This window comes from Pezoporus occidentalis, unplaced genomic scaffold (assembly GCF_034315485.1).
Source record: "Pezoporus occidentalis ecotype Australia unplaced genomic scaffold, CSIRO_AGI_Poc_V1 ctg80, whole genome shotgun sequence".
NCBI classification, from domain to species: Eukaryota; Metazoa; Chordata; class Aves; order Psittaciformes; family Psittacidae; genus Pezoporus; species Pezoporus occidentalis.
The window spans coordinates 1,904,601-1,918,910 of record NW_026916159.1 but is presented as its reverse complement, the minus strand read 5'-3'; the positions used below and the strand labels follow the sequence as shown (position 1 = coordinate 1,918,910).

General features: G+C 40.3%; 1 protein-coding gene across 2 annotated transcripts in view; it reads left to right on the top strand.

Moving 5' to 3' along the window:
* Window positions 1–14,310, top strand: part of GADL1 (glutamate decarboxylase like 1) — an 83,394-nt gene that overhangs the window by 44,053 nt on the left and 25,031 nt on the right. For both annotated transcript variants that reach the window (XM_062603518.1, XM_062603517.1), the window contains one exon: window positions 1,785–1,874. In XM_062603518.1, coding sequence (XP_062459502.1) covers window positions 1,785–1,874 — 90 coding nt within the window. The remainder of the gene's footprint in view (window positions 1–1,784; window positions 1,875–14,310) is intronic.

Below are 14,310 nucleotides of genomic sequence, written 5' to 3'. Positions count from 1 at the left end.
ATACATGCAGTGAGGAAAGTCCAATAATGGGAACCACTCTATGGCCTGGAAATACTATTCATGCTTATATCATCTTGAATTCGTCTGTGGTATAATTGTTTACCTGCTTTGATAAGAGCTGTGACAAGTTAACCAGAAATAGAGTGAAGCATGGCCAGGGGTAGTTAAGTTTTTCTAGGATGAATGATATATTCATAGGGGGGGTGGTATATTTGATGTGTGAAAGGAAACTGAGATAATCAAAAAGGTAATATAGGCAATGGCAATATGGTAATATATGCCATCTGTCTACTCCTGCCATCTGATTTTAAATAGTTTTAAAATAAACCCTGTAACAGCAAACTGGTGCTTTTGCTCATGAGGAGGCTGCTGCCTTTTCAGGATCTGTGTTTATGTGTGTACTCAATGCGTGCTCTTTTGGGGGAAAGAAATAGGACTTAAAAAGCTGACCTTTATTTCATTCAGTGGCAGCATGTGGCAAGTTTGCAGCTCTGTTCCTGCTGAGAGTGCTGTTCTTTTTGGTGATTAAATTGTATTTAATGCATTCTTTGAAGCAAAGCAGAAAATGATATGAGCAGTTCTCAGCGCCCTTTCATGAAAGAACATGTCTTAGCTGGTGAGCTCTTCTTGTTCAGGAGATTGCCTGGGATTATAAAAGCAGGTGTATTCATGGTGAGGCAAGGAGATGGTATGACTGAACTACCCTTTTACTTTCTTTCTTTCAACCAGTACTGATGAAGATGGTATGTGGGAGAAGAGAAGGGTGTGTGAGTTTATAATCCATGTTATAATATAGACTGCAGTTAAATATTGTGTTGCAAATAATGTAGGTCAAGATTTGCTGAGTGGTTTTACAGGTGGTGTTGAGTGGGATTAGGAGGCCCATCTATTCCTCATGCTATTGCTATCTGTACAGGTTTAAAAAAAAAAAAAAAAGGTTCCAAATTAGCAGGAAATACAGAGAACCTGGCAAAATTTAAAGGCGCAATTTCTCTGGAGTGAAACAGAGGTGTGGAGCGTTAGTCTTTGCTCAAAAGGTCTATTTAAATATTGGAATATATATATCAAAGCTATGGCACATGCTGCAAGGGGTCCTGAGATTCTTATAAAATGTGGAAATTGAGAAAGCCAGCATTAACTCCAGCACTGTGTAGTATGCTGCATGAGATATGATATAAAAGGAGGTTGGCATTGTTCAGTAGAAAAATTACTAGCTGTGCAGGTGTTAAATGGTGACAAAAATTGGTTTTATGTAAAATGTATCAAAGGAAACTTAATTAGAAAAAAACCAAACAAAACCAACCGACCAAAAACAAACAAACAAACAACAACACAAAAACCCCACCCCCAGAACCAAGAAACAAAAAAAAAACTAAAAAGAAAATATTTTCTTGTCTTGTGCTCCAATTTTGAAATATGTAAGTTACCTCTCTATGCCTCCCTTAAAGCTTTGGTTAGAAAAAAAAGTGTTAGTGAACAAAGAATTAAATATGTACATAGGAAGAAGGAAGGAAAAAGGAACCCCAAAACGTTTCTTTTTTCTGGCAGCAGGAAAAGAAATGGATGATATGAAAACCATAATATTTATAGAACTACTTATAGTTTTGAAAAGGGAAAACAGAAGTTGAGTTGGAGAAGGAAGTTTTAATGAAAAGAATATAAGCTCTAAGGTTCTCCCATCCTTCTTCCCCTCCAAAACAAAGCAGAACTCTTTGATGAGCTATAATATATATTCTTGTACAATTTGTCATATCTCATAAGCAGTCCCTTGTTCTCTTGTTTAGCCCGAGTATGCAAACGTTTGCTTTTGGTACATTCCACTGAGCTTAAGAAAAATGGAGGATGGACCTGAGTTTTGGCAGAAGCTACACCAGGTGAGTGTCACATGCAGTGTTATCTGTAGCTTACTGATTTATCTGTGTGCCAGATAAGAGTGTAGAATAGCCCTTGGCTTTGCTCACCATCAACCTATCAGTAGATTCAGGATTTAACCCTTAAGGACGTGTTGGTAAGATTTAAGATTGTTGTCTGTTCAGAAAAGGCTAATTAATATTTTTTCTTAATGTAAAAGATTAAGACATTTACAAGTGTTCATCTTACTATCAAAGCTGGTAGCATTTGGCAGAATGAGCAAAGACAAACTGCATCTCTCATCTGGACAGATTATTCATTACTTGTTTCAGATACTTAAGGTTGTCCTTGGAACTTGTCTTTAGTTATCTATGGTAATCTATGATACTGCAAGTGATGAAGTGCTTAAGAATACATATCTGATGTTAAACAACTCATAAGTGATAACAGGAATACAATGGGAAAAACTTTGAATGTTTTGGCGACTCTTTGCCAACCTGGTAGAAAATCATAAATGTCTTGAAAAAAGCAGCAGTAAAATTTTGAAGTTACTACTAGGGAATCAGTAGTTAAGACTTAATTAAGAAACCAGTGGACACTATGGTATTATGTTTTACTAAATAAACTGTTCTGTGAAGAATTGAATTTAACTCATTGTTTCCTCCTCTCTGTAGCAGCTTTGGTGTTCTCCACTTCTTCTTTCCTAGGATTTGGTATTAGAAATTTAAGCTAGAACATAGACATGTATTCACAGGAATTGCTTTTTTTTCTTCTCTGCTTCCTCCTGGCTTTCCCTCCTCCCTGGCAGAGCATGAGACTCAAAATGTCCTTGGTGGGAGTAAACATTACTTAGCAACAACTGAAAACATCGGTGTTATCAGCATTGTTCCCAGGCTGAAAGTCAAAAACACAGCACTGGAACACAGGAGAAAAATGACTGCTACTGCTGAACCCAGGACAGTATCCACCCCTTGTTCCATATCATTCACATCATGCTCAGATCCCACATTTTTCAATATACCATTACTCTTGTCTCACATATGTATATACGTATATACATACACACACCCAATTTATGATGGATGCTGGTGTTTTTATGGTGAGGTCTTACTTAACCTTGTCTGTATTGTTTTGGGAAGTATATTTAACTTTTGCATTACCAAGACGTGCATAGCCACTCTGTGGGTACAAGGGCTTTGCATTTACTATGTTTTCACAAAGCATGGATGGGTCATAATCCTTTCATATGGGGCTTTCCTTCCTCGTGTTACAGAGGAAGGCATATATATGTATATATGTGCGCAGGGAGCAGTATAACAGCTCATCTACCCGTGGAGGAGTGAGGGTTTGGGAAAAGAGTAGTGGGAAGGCATAGAAGAACTAATACTACAATTGCCATCTTTTGTGTTATGTATGCTATGGAAGTGACTGAGAGAGAAGAGATGTAGCACAGTGAATGGCTTTGAGCATGTATATTGTAAGTGGCTTATTGGCTGCTCTATGGTGCTTCCAGTCAGGGTGGGGAGTAGATTCCTGCCTTTATTTTATGTACTTGTATAAGTAGACTGATGCTGGAAATGCAGATTTTTCCTAACCAGTTTCGTGGGAGAGAATTCTGGGAGAAAGGAGCTTGTGTGTACTTTCTCCCCAAGAACCAAGCACCACTGCAGATCTCAACCACACATTTTATGGGCAAGGTGACTTTTTTCTCGATTCTTGTGCTGCCTCTGATGAAGCACTGAGAAACCCCAAATCCTAAAATGTAACTATTTTTCTCCTCCTCACAAAAGCCTGAAAACAAAGAAGTCTACCACAAACCAGCCCAAAGCTCCCTAGCAAAGCAAAGTACTGAATGGCACAAGTTCCTCTCCCAGATGAAACAACAGATTATGATCACTAGGTGTGTCGCTTTAGGCATTGCTAGGAAGTTCTTGAACACTACAGAAATGAGCCTGTTACAGAAACAAGTTATTTCACCTCCCTGATTCTCTACAGGGATAGGTCTGGGATTACTTTGCTTTCTGGATATTGAGGGCCATTTTGGGGCGCAACAGGTATCAGTGAGCAGATGACATAACAGCAGTGGGTCCCAAAAATAAGACTGACTTGACTTTTCAAGCTGATGTCAGTTTGTTCTAACATTGCTGATGCAAACAGCATCATCATTATATTACATTAATCAGTACAAAATATGTCTGGGCAAGAAGGAATGCATTCTGATGAGCAATGTTTAAGTAGATGAAGACTGAAGAAGTTTCTGTATTATGTCATTGATGGGCATATGAGGATGCGTACAGCTTTTTGATTGCAAGTGCTTCTTGAATATTCCTAGCATTTCACTAAAATGAGCATTAAAATGCTTTAATTCACAATTTGTCTTTTCACACAACATTTTAACATCAGTTATTCTGTTTATCCAGAAATCAATTTTCCTTTTTGTTGAGCTGCATATCTGACAATAATTAAGTAAATGTATGTCTTAAAAATCCCTTGAGCAAGTAATGGATTTTATTGAACTGCTTGTTCAGCAATATTGCTCAGAATAACATATTGTCTGTCTCCTGAGGTTAGTTATGTGAGTTTTAGTGCGGTGAAAGTTGATAAGCAAGTAGCTCTGATTTCAAGTCCTCAGCTTCGTGAAGAATTTGCATAGTCTTATGCAAAATAACCCTGAAGGTTTCCTGCTGTACTGGCTCCTCTCCAGCTTCCATGGCCCACTTTATGTGGAAATGTGTCAGGGCTGACTAGATTGCAGTGTGATAACCTGATTCTGATGTCAGTCTTCTAGCTGTCTTACATAAGCTCTGTCTCTCAGAAGCTTCCCCACCCCACTGTGGTAGGCTGTTTGTTTTAAATTCCAGGGACTTGAACTTTATGTATAAAATTAGCCCTATTCAGAGTCTCCAACATGCAAAACAGAAAGATGATAGGAAAGAGCAGCCTGAACAGTTGGAAACAGCCACTAGCTGGTCATTTGACTAATCACCCAAACGCTTTAGGATAAGAGGAACAACGTGATGGTGGGGAAGTAAAGAACAATGTAAATGTACTTGACTTCGTTAGCTAGTGAAACTGGGTATTCTGTGCACACCCACAGTCTGACACCACTCTCAGTTTTTGGGATTACTGCAGACATTGGCTATGAAGTTAAACGGGTTCTACAGACAGTACAGCAAGGCTTTGGATGCAATTGGGTGGTCCAGGATAGTCCATGCCCTGAACACTTGTCAGTATGGGCATAGCAGTTGGTATAATCCATAAAGGAACCTGCGGTGTTGGGTGTTTTCCAGTGACATTCTTCACAATTAACTGTGGGACTAATTGAGGGGTTAATTGTTGTAGAAATCATACAAATGGTCACTCTTCTGTAACTGGGGAGCTGCTGATGCATTCAACCAGAAATATTTGTAAGTGGTGTTATTTTGCCATTGCAAACTGGGGGCAGTTATCGCTGACCGGGATCTGACATAACTGAGAGATGAGGGACAATGGCTTTGCTCATACTGTATGTGCCCCTTGGTGGTATTTTTCTCCTCTTCCTCTTGTGACACACCTGAAGATTTATTTTGTCTACTGCTGAGGATAGTCAGTATGTCACAGAGAGAAAAGTGTAACTGGAAATTGCAAGCTGGAAATGGAAGTGACGGAAGTGAAAAAAAAAAACCACAACAAAAACACACACACACAGAAAAGGAAGAAGAGTCCAGAACATTCCAATTTTCATATTTTTTTCCATAACCACTGATATCTATGTATATTCTTACTTGTAACAATCTTCTCTTTAGAAAAGTCATCTTTCTCAGCTTACGCCAAAGTGTCTCCAGGTGATGTAGAATTAGCTGATTTTTAGTGTCTGGAAAGCCTCATGGTAGCACAGAGGGTTCTAGGGCACAAGGAAGGGTTTGGAGGGATGCACTTGAAACTATTGTCATCCTGTTGCTAACCCAGACTGCTAGCCATGCTTCGTGCATTTTGGATCAGCTTGTGGTCTCCTCAAACAGTGTAGTCTTAATAGACTAAGAAGACAAAGAATTAACCATCTTTAACTGAATCCTCCTCCTGCAGGAGCTTGACTTAGCCAAAGGGTCCTGGAACATAACTCTAGGTAGACTACTATATATTGAATGCTGCTTAGTAAAGAAAGCTAATGGTATATTGGCAAGTGCCACTTTAGACCTCAAAATGTTAATGGAGTTAAAAAAGTGGGTGCTGGTCTATCCTCCCAAGTAACAAGCAATAAGACAAGAGGAAGACAAAGTTCCACCAGGAGAGGTTTAGATTGGATATTGGGAAAATTTTCTTTACCAAAAGGCTTGTCAAACATTGGAACAGGCTTCCCAGGGAAGTGGTTGTGTCAACATCCCTGGAAGTATTTAAAAGATGTGGCAGTGTTGGACTTGGTTAGTGGTTAGACTTGATGATCATAAAGGTCTTTTCCAACCAAAATGTTCTGTGATGCTATTGTGACTGACAGATGTGGAGCTGTTCATCAGTCCTTTGTGAATACTGTACACTATAAGTTGGTCTGATTGTTTATGACCCCATGTGCTTTCTTGTTGCACTGAAATTATATAATCATCTGAAAATATGTTGGAAAAGAGCAGAAAGAGAAAGTGGGAAAGGTTCTGTTGTTGGTTTGGTTTTGTGGTGGTCTGTTTAGTTTTGTTTCCCTCACATTCCCCCTCCTCCAACCTTTGAGGATTGTGTAAGAGGTGGTGCCATCCCTTAAACTTTCACTTTCTCTTAATACAACCTACAAATCTGTTGTGGACTTCAAGAAAAAAAGTAGTTCTGTAAGTGGAAGAGATTGATTTGGCAGGTCTAAGAGAAAGGCCTTCCCTGGGTGATGGATTGTCATTTCAGCAAATCAGATGGGGACCTCCAAAGGGGTAGAGGTTTTCTGAAGAAATTTTGTTTGTCAGGGAAATCTTCAGCATTAAGAGAAGCTGCAGATTCATCCTATAGGACTTGAGGCGGTTACCCAAGGAAGCTGCTTGAGGAGTTGGCACATTTTCCCTCCATCACATGGAGGAGGTAAAGGGGAACTCCCACATCATAACTTAGGCAACCTACACTCAGAATCAACCTTGGGAAAGACTTGTCAGTATTCGTTATTCAGGAGGAGAGCCTTAGGGATGCCAGGATCCTAGTTCATAAACACAAGAAAGAAGAACCCAGAATCCTCAGCAGGCTGTGTGCTGTTATAGGCCTCTATCTCACAAGCTCCTGGAGTGAAGAGCTGTAAAATATCCTCGTGATTCAATGGGCCCGTCTGAATTCTCAGTACTGTGTTCAGGAGGGGCAGAAATGTAGCATTCTTGGACAGTGAAAGCAAGAGGTCCACTTAAGACAAAGCTTGTAGACAAGGACTTTAGTTGGGTGAAGCACAATAAACCCCCAAACCAGAAAATGAGGAATACATTAGTGACCAGGACATATATTGTAGTGTGACCATTCCTCATCAGAGGATGGTGCTCAGAAATTTAATAATAAAATAAGCAATTGCTGATTTAAAGTAACAACATCTCTTATTTTGCAGCTACTAATATCTAATATACAGTAGCAGAATGAGTAAATTCTTTATAGTTTAGTTGTCTACGAATGACTGTTATTGTTACGAAGATCTGAACTCTGATAAATGAGAACAGTACAGTGTAATATAATAGCAGAGAAAAATCATAGCTGTGTTTCAGTACCTTGTTAATGAGGGATTTGTACGATTTCCCTTTTAATATGTTTTAATCCTGCAGTTTTATATAACTCATCAGCACAAAAGTGGCTGTAGCTGTTAGTTAAGAAAAAGCTATTTAGCATGACTGTTTTAAAAGTCCTCTGTAGACTTGAGTTGTAAGAACATGAAAATAACACACCTTTTAAAAAATTGTTAATTCAAAATAGAATATTTGAGTTTCTGACTTCATGTCTGGAATTTATGTCTTTGTTCTGCTATATTTATTCTTGCATGAGTACTAAAGTAGTAGTGCTAGACTAAGGGGCCATATTCACTGTTCAAATTCTCCATCAGGAGAAGCAGAGATGAATGCATTTTACCTTGAACAGTGTCCTAGTATCACTTCAGTATATATTTTACACTGGTGGGGTTATACACCTGCTTAACTTTCAGCGACATATAATGATTTGTGAGAGTGACCTGATCTCATGCTTGCTTTTCCATGGGATGACTGACATATCAGACATATGTATGGGCATAGAAAAGAAGGTATATTTATATGACTGTGCTGTAACTACAGTAGATGTAGTAAGACAAGGCAGAGATGTGAACTGCTTCCACCTCATGCTTTCTGTTGTAGTTCTAAGAATTTTGGTAATTAATGATATGGCAATGGTACGGATTTCTGTCCTAGCTCTCTGCTTTGCCCCTCTTCGGGACTGGCTTTTCAGAAGTGGGCTCCAGTTACAAGTAGCCTTGTTCATTCTGGAATCTTTCCTTTTTTAAGTCAGTGGTACAGTTTCAAATGAAGCAAATAGGCAAGGATCAACATCACTAAATAACCTTCCACTTCATTTCAACCATGTAAGTTCAGTCCTTTGGATAGTTAACTATGTCTGTTTTACCCCTCAGTCTCTTCCCAGACTAGTAACACCAGGTGATATCTTGAAATGATATTTGCAGCCCATCCAGCAATAACAATACATCTGGCAGGAAAACATCTCTATTGTAAGTACAGTGTTACACAGCTGCTAAAATTATTCAATTCTTGGAACAAAGAGAAGAAGCTCAAATGGCCTTGCTGCTGTATGGTTTACTAGATGAGAGTGCAGGGCAACTTTTGTCAGAGACTTAACGTTGAACTGTACGTGTTCGAGGCCCTCTGGGGACATGGGGTCTATTGATCCCCAGTGCTCAGCCTACAGAGACTATCAGAGCTATGAGGAGGGAGTCTGCTGCAGCTCCATATATGTTGCGTTCAGTCTGAACAAGAATTTCATCTTCCGTGAGTCACCTGCAAAGCAAGATTGCTCAGATCTCCAAAGGTGAAGCAGGTTTCAGACCAGTTTCTTGCTTGAAATCCTTTTAAAGGTAATGGAGGGTCCAATCATTTCTCCTTGTAGTAATACACACAATGGCATGAAACGAAACTGGGGATATTGGCAAAGTGGAGAAAAAATATTGTGAGGAAATAAAATCATGAGAGATTGACACTTTCAAAGTAAAGGACCAGATCTTCTAGGGATACCAATGCAATATGAATTTTCATCACAGTATGTAATGCGCTGTGAAGGTGCCTTAGCTAGCTCAGGTTCTAGGAGTGGTATGGCCATATGTAACTATGGTACTTAATTCAGGTTAAAAACTATCTCACAAGGACTAGTTAAGTAACATGACTGTTCTTTCAGGACCAAAGCAGATCACCTGCAATAATAGGGTATGTTTTGTGTAGAGCTACTCCATTGCAGGGGAAGCATAGGTTCCACTTGTCCAATGTCTTAAAAATTTTCATATTGCCTTGCAAATGACCTGAGGATCATTCTAGCTTTCAGTTCAGATATAGAAAACAAAGAAGCTGATTTCAAACCTTTCCATTGTTAAAAGCTGCACATGTTATAAATCTTTGTGTTTACATATAAGAAGCATCTAAAAAGCCTCATTTTCTAATTGGAAGATCAACTGTGGAGATTCAGTGGGACCTCATTCTCCCCTTTATTGCTGCAAATTGAGTTGACTAAAAGGTGCTTAAGCACTGCATAAGTGCTTCTTGCTACTTCAGTGTGAATGAAGAGTACTATTTTATTTATATGGCTTTCAAATAGATACAGCATGATACCCACATGTTTTTGGTGGGATTTTTTATTTTTTTTTTTGAAATTCAGTCAAAGAGGCAGAATTCATATAAATTAAGCCGTTGGTGACAAACCTCAGAAAATCATTGTCTCTGTTGTGAAGAACTGAAAAAGTAAGATGTAAGTGCTTCTAATTTGGAGCATTTTGATGAATTATTAATATTTTATAGATAAAGAAAATAAGGAAAAGGCATAGAGATAAGTGCTTGTAATTTTTTTTTTTTCATTAAGAAAACTTCAACATGTACCTCTTGTCATTTCCCAATAGCATAACAAAAATAAGCACTTCTTGGAGTCATGTTGCCACACAGAACAATAGTGCGTTTTTGTTCATTGCTGCTGTAGAAATTAAAATTTCACATTTAATGTAATGCAACATTTTTAGACTTTTTAGAACTGTTGATATGCAGTTTTTGAATGTAAATGTGTGTATGCTTATGCATACACATGTATGTGTTTATGTGTTTACATATTGGGATCATGTAAATGAAAATTATTCTTGGAGAAAGTGGAATAAGGCATGGTATTACTGAAGTAACTAGAATCTCAGAAAAACTAAACAGAATTGCAGAACAGTTTGTGTTGGAAGGGATGTCTTGTCCAAGCCTATGCTCAAGCAGGGGCACTTAGAATGGGTTACCCAGGACCATGTCCAAGCAGCTTCTGAATATCTCCAAGGATGGAGACTCCATAACCTCCTTGGGCAGCCTGTGCCAGTGCTCACTCACCCTTAGTGAAAAAGTGTTTCCTGATGCTCAGAGGGAACCTCCGGTATTTCAGTTTATGCCAGCTGCCTCTGGTCCTGTCACTGGGCACCACTGGGGAGAACCTGGCTCATCTTTGCACCATCCCTTCAGGTATTAGTATACATTAAGATTCCTCCCACAACTTCTCTTTTTTTAGGCTGAACAGTCCCTAGTCCCCAGTCTCTCAGTCTTTCCTCAAAGGAGAGATGCTGTAGTTCCTTAACCATCCTTGTGTCCCTTGGACTCTCTCCAGTAAGTTCATGTCTCTTTTGTACTGGGGAGTCCACAGCTGGACACAGTACTCTAGTGCTGAGTATAGGGAAAGGATCACCTCCATCAGCCTTCTGGTGACATTCTAATGCAGCCCAGGATACCATCAGTCTGCTTTTTCTGCAAGGGTATGTTGCTTGCTCACAGTCAACCTGGTGTCCATCAGGCCCCCCAGCTCCTTTTCTGCCAAGCTGCTTCCCAGGTGGTTGGCCCCCAGCATTTATTGGTGCAGGGGGTTGTTCCTCCCCAGTTGCAGATTTTGGTATTTTTGAACTTCATGTGGTTCTTGTCAGCCCATTTCTCCAGCTTCTGTTGTCTGTGTGCTCCAGCTTCTCTTAAACATGGTCAACATTTTTGTTATCTGAATAGCCTTTGGATACTTTTAAGTAAGAAAAAAAAACCCCAAAACATCAAAATGAGAATCACAGAATCACAGAATCCTAAGGGTTGGAAGGGACCTCAAAAGATCATCTAGTCCAACCCTCCTGCAAGAGCAGGGTAACCTAGAGTACATCACACAGGAACTTCTCCAGGCGGGCCTTGAATATCTCCAACATAGGAGACTCCACAACCCCCCTGGGCAGCCTGTTCCAGTGCTCTGTCACTCTCACAGTTAAGAAATTTTTCCTGATGTTCACATGGAACCTCCTATGCTCCAGTTTACACCCATTGCCCCTTGTCCTATCACTGGACATCACTGAAAAAAACCTAGCTCCATCATCCTGACACTCGCCCTTTCCATATTTGTAAACATTGATGAGGTCACCCCTCAGTTTCCTCTTCTCCAAGCTAAAGAGTCCCAGCTCCCTCAGCCTCTCCTCATAAGAGAGATGTTCCACTCCCTTAATCATCTTTGTGGCTCTGCGCTGGACTCTCTCCAGCAGCTCCCTGTCCTTCTTGAACTGAGGGGCCCAGAACTGGACACAATATTCCAGGTGCGGCCTCACCAAGGCAGAGTAGAGGGGGAGGAGAACCTCTCTCGACCTACTAACCACCCCCCTTCTAATACACCCCAGGATGCCATTGGCCTTCTTGGCCACAAGGGCACATTGCCAGCTCATGGTCATCCTCCTATCCACCAGGACCCCAGGTCCCTTTCGCCTTCACTACTGTCCAGCAGGTCAACCGCCAACCTGTACTGGTACATGGGGTTGTTCTTCCCCAGATGCAAGACTCTACACTTGCCCTTGTTGAATTTCATCAAGTTATTCCCTGCCCAACTCTCCAGCCTGTCCAGGTCTCGCTGAATGGCAACACAGCCCTCTGGTGTGTCAGCCACTCCTCCCAGTTTAGTATCATCAGCGAACTTGCTGAGGGTACATTCAGTTCCCTCATCCAGGTCGTTGATGAAAATATTAAACAGCACTGGTCCCAGCACCCACCCCTGAGGGACTCCACTAGTCACAGACCACCAGCTAGATTCTGCCCCATTGACCACAACTCTCTGCCTTCTTCCTTCCAACCAGTTCTTGATCCACTGAGAAACCCCACCAAAACCCAAACCCACAACCCTACAAAGCAAACAGAACCTTATTCCTTGCAAATATATACTTTCCAGGAAATTGTGTCCTCTAAATCTATGGTTTATTCTCTGAAAAAAATGCAGTACCTATTATTAGCTATTTACAGTCAAATATTTTCCATTCTATGCTACAGCAAATTGCTATACTCTTTTGTTGTTTTCAGCTAGTTCATCCAGATTCCTGTCTACATGCTACTTATTTGCCCCAAACAGCATATATTTTTCTCTGCTTAAATAGGACTAATTACTCTTCCTTTCCTTTGCTACATTTTGGAGTTGGAACATATTGATTAATATTTTAAATGGTCTTTTGTACCTGCCTGTGGAGAGAACTGCTTTTAATAAGAAAACAGTTTGAAGACACTCAGCACAGTTAATTTAGTTCTAGTTGACCCTATTGACTATGTTCATCTAAAGCAGCACTGTGCTTCTGCATATCTGTGCACCCCTTCATTATGCTCTCTCAGTTCACATTAATAAACAATGATGGAAGGAAAAAAAAGTTTTGAGTTACAGGCTGAACTCGAAACTGTGGCTTTTTCTGGAAGTGTCATAGATCAAGTTTAATAGCCTGTGGATCAGAATGAAACCTAATATACATCACAGGGGAATTCAATAATTGAAGCATCCTAGGAATGTCTAAGTACTGGAGTCCTGAGGTCACTAAAAGTTTCATTCAGTGCTCAGATTTTACCTGAATAAAAGCTGTCTCTTCCCCCATCATAATTTCTTTTTCTAACAAATGGTAATCATATTTTTAATGCTCTGACTTAAATTACTTTATCTGGCATTTGGGGGAACAATGAACTCCCTTTTCTTCCCCTTCCACCTCCTAATTTTCTGTAAATGAGAAAAACAGTCATTCAAAGGCATTAGCATTTCAGAGTGTCTCTAGTACTCTTAGTTCGCTGCTATCTCCTCTCTGCTGGGTGCTTACAGAATGGTCCCACAGGGGCACTGAACGTGTTCTCTGTGTCTATTGAGCTGGTCTGCAAGCCAGCTCTGAATTTACTTCTTACACTATGAGAAGCCCTGGGGCTCTCTGAAGGATCCTAAGTGGTTCCTTGGTGATGAGAATGCAATAATTTGCAACCTAGGGGCTCCACAAGTGGTATTGTGTAGGTATGGGGAGGATATATAGTTTTGTCTCAGGAAAAAAGCAGTCACAGAAGTTTTTTGTGGACTTAGTGCTCTGTGGTTTGAACAAGGGATAAATTCTATTCCTGTGCGTAGATGGTGAAAGGAAGATTGGCTTTTGCAACATCCTACTGACAGAGAAAATATTGGAAAAAAAACTGTAGGAAGCCTGGCGAAACTGAGACCCTTGGTCCTTTCTTAGGATGTGATCATTGGGCTCCTGTTCCAGGGCTGCATTGTGTGACTGTGGTGGTGTGAGGAATACTGTCTCATGCAGAGCCCTCGGGGTTAGAGGTAGCGAGGCAGCCATGCAGCCCAGATCAGTCCCATCTCCTGGTGGGCAGTGGTGATCCTTGAAGACCATTCTTGTTTCACCATATTGTTTTACCTTGTGCGGGCAGTGGTGATCCTTGAAGACCATTCTTGTTTCACCATATTGTTTTACCTTGTGCCTGTAAGCTGCTTCTAGGGCTGCCTTTCCTGCCGCTGTCTGAGCTGTGAGGATTTAGATATACAGTTCAGAGAATCAGGAGTTTTATGTTTTCTGTTATATAGTGGGAGTTTGAATTAAATGGGGTGATGACTGAAGAATGCAAATGAGGAAATAACAGATGATTCTTAGATGAGCACTTGCAGTGAACATTTTAGTGTGCACTAGGGATTGATGAGGTGACTGCCCGGAAGAGCCCCTGGCTTGATCCACGATGGTTATGTATATTCCTAAACCCTGCTAATAATTGGTATTTCTATGCCGAAGGATATGTTTAGGATAAAAGTTAACATCTGCCCCTCCCATTGGTCCTTTGCGTAGGATTAATCTTATTGAGAGTGAAAGCAAAGAACTTGGCCAAACAAAAATTACTTTCATCAGTTGTGTCATTGTTAGTGAATGGTTTTTTTTTTTTGCTTTTCTACACAGCAAAACTGCAATGTGAAATGGAAGCCACCACTTCTTGGTTGGCACCTTTTCTAGTGCAGCCT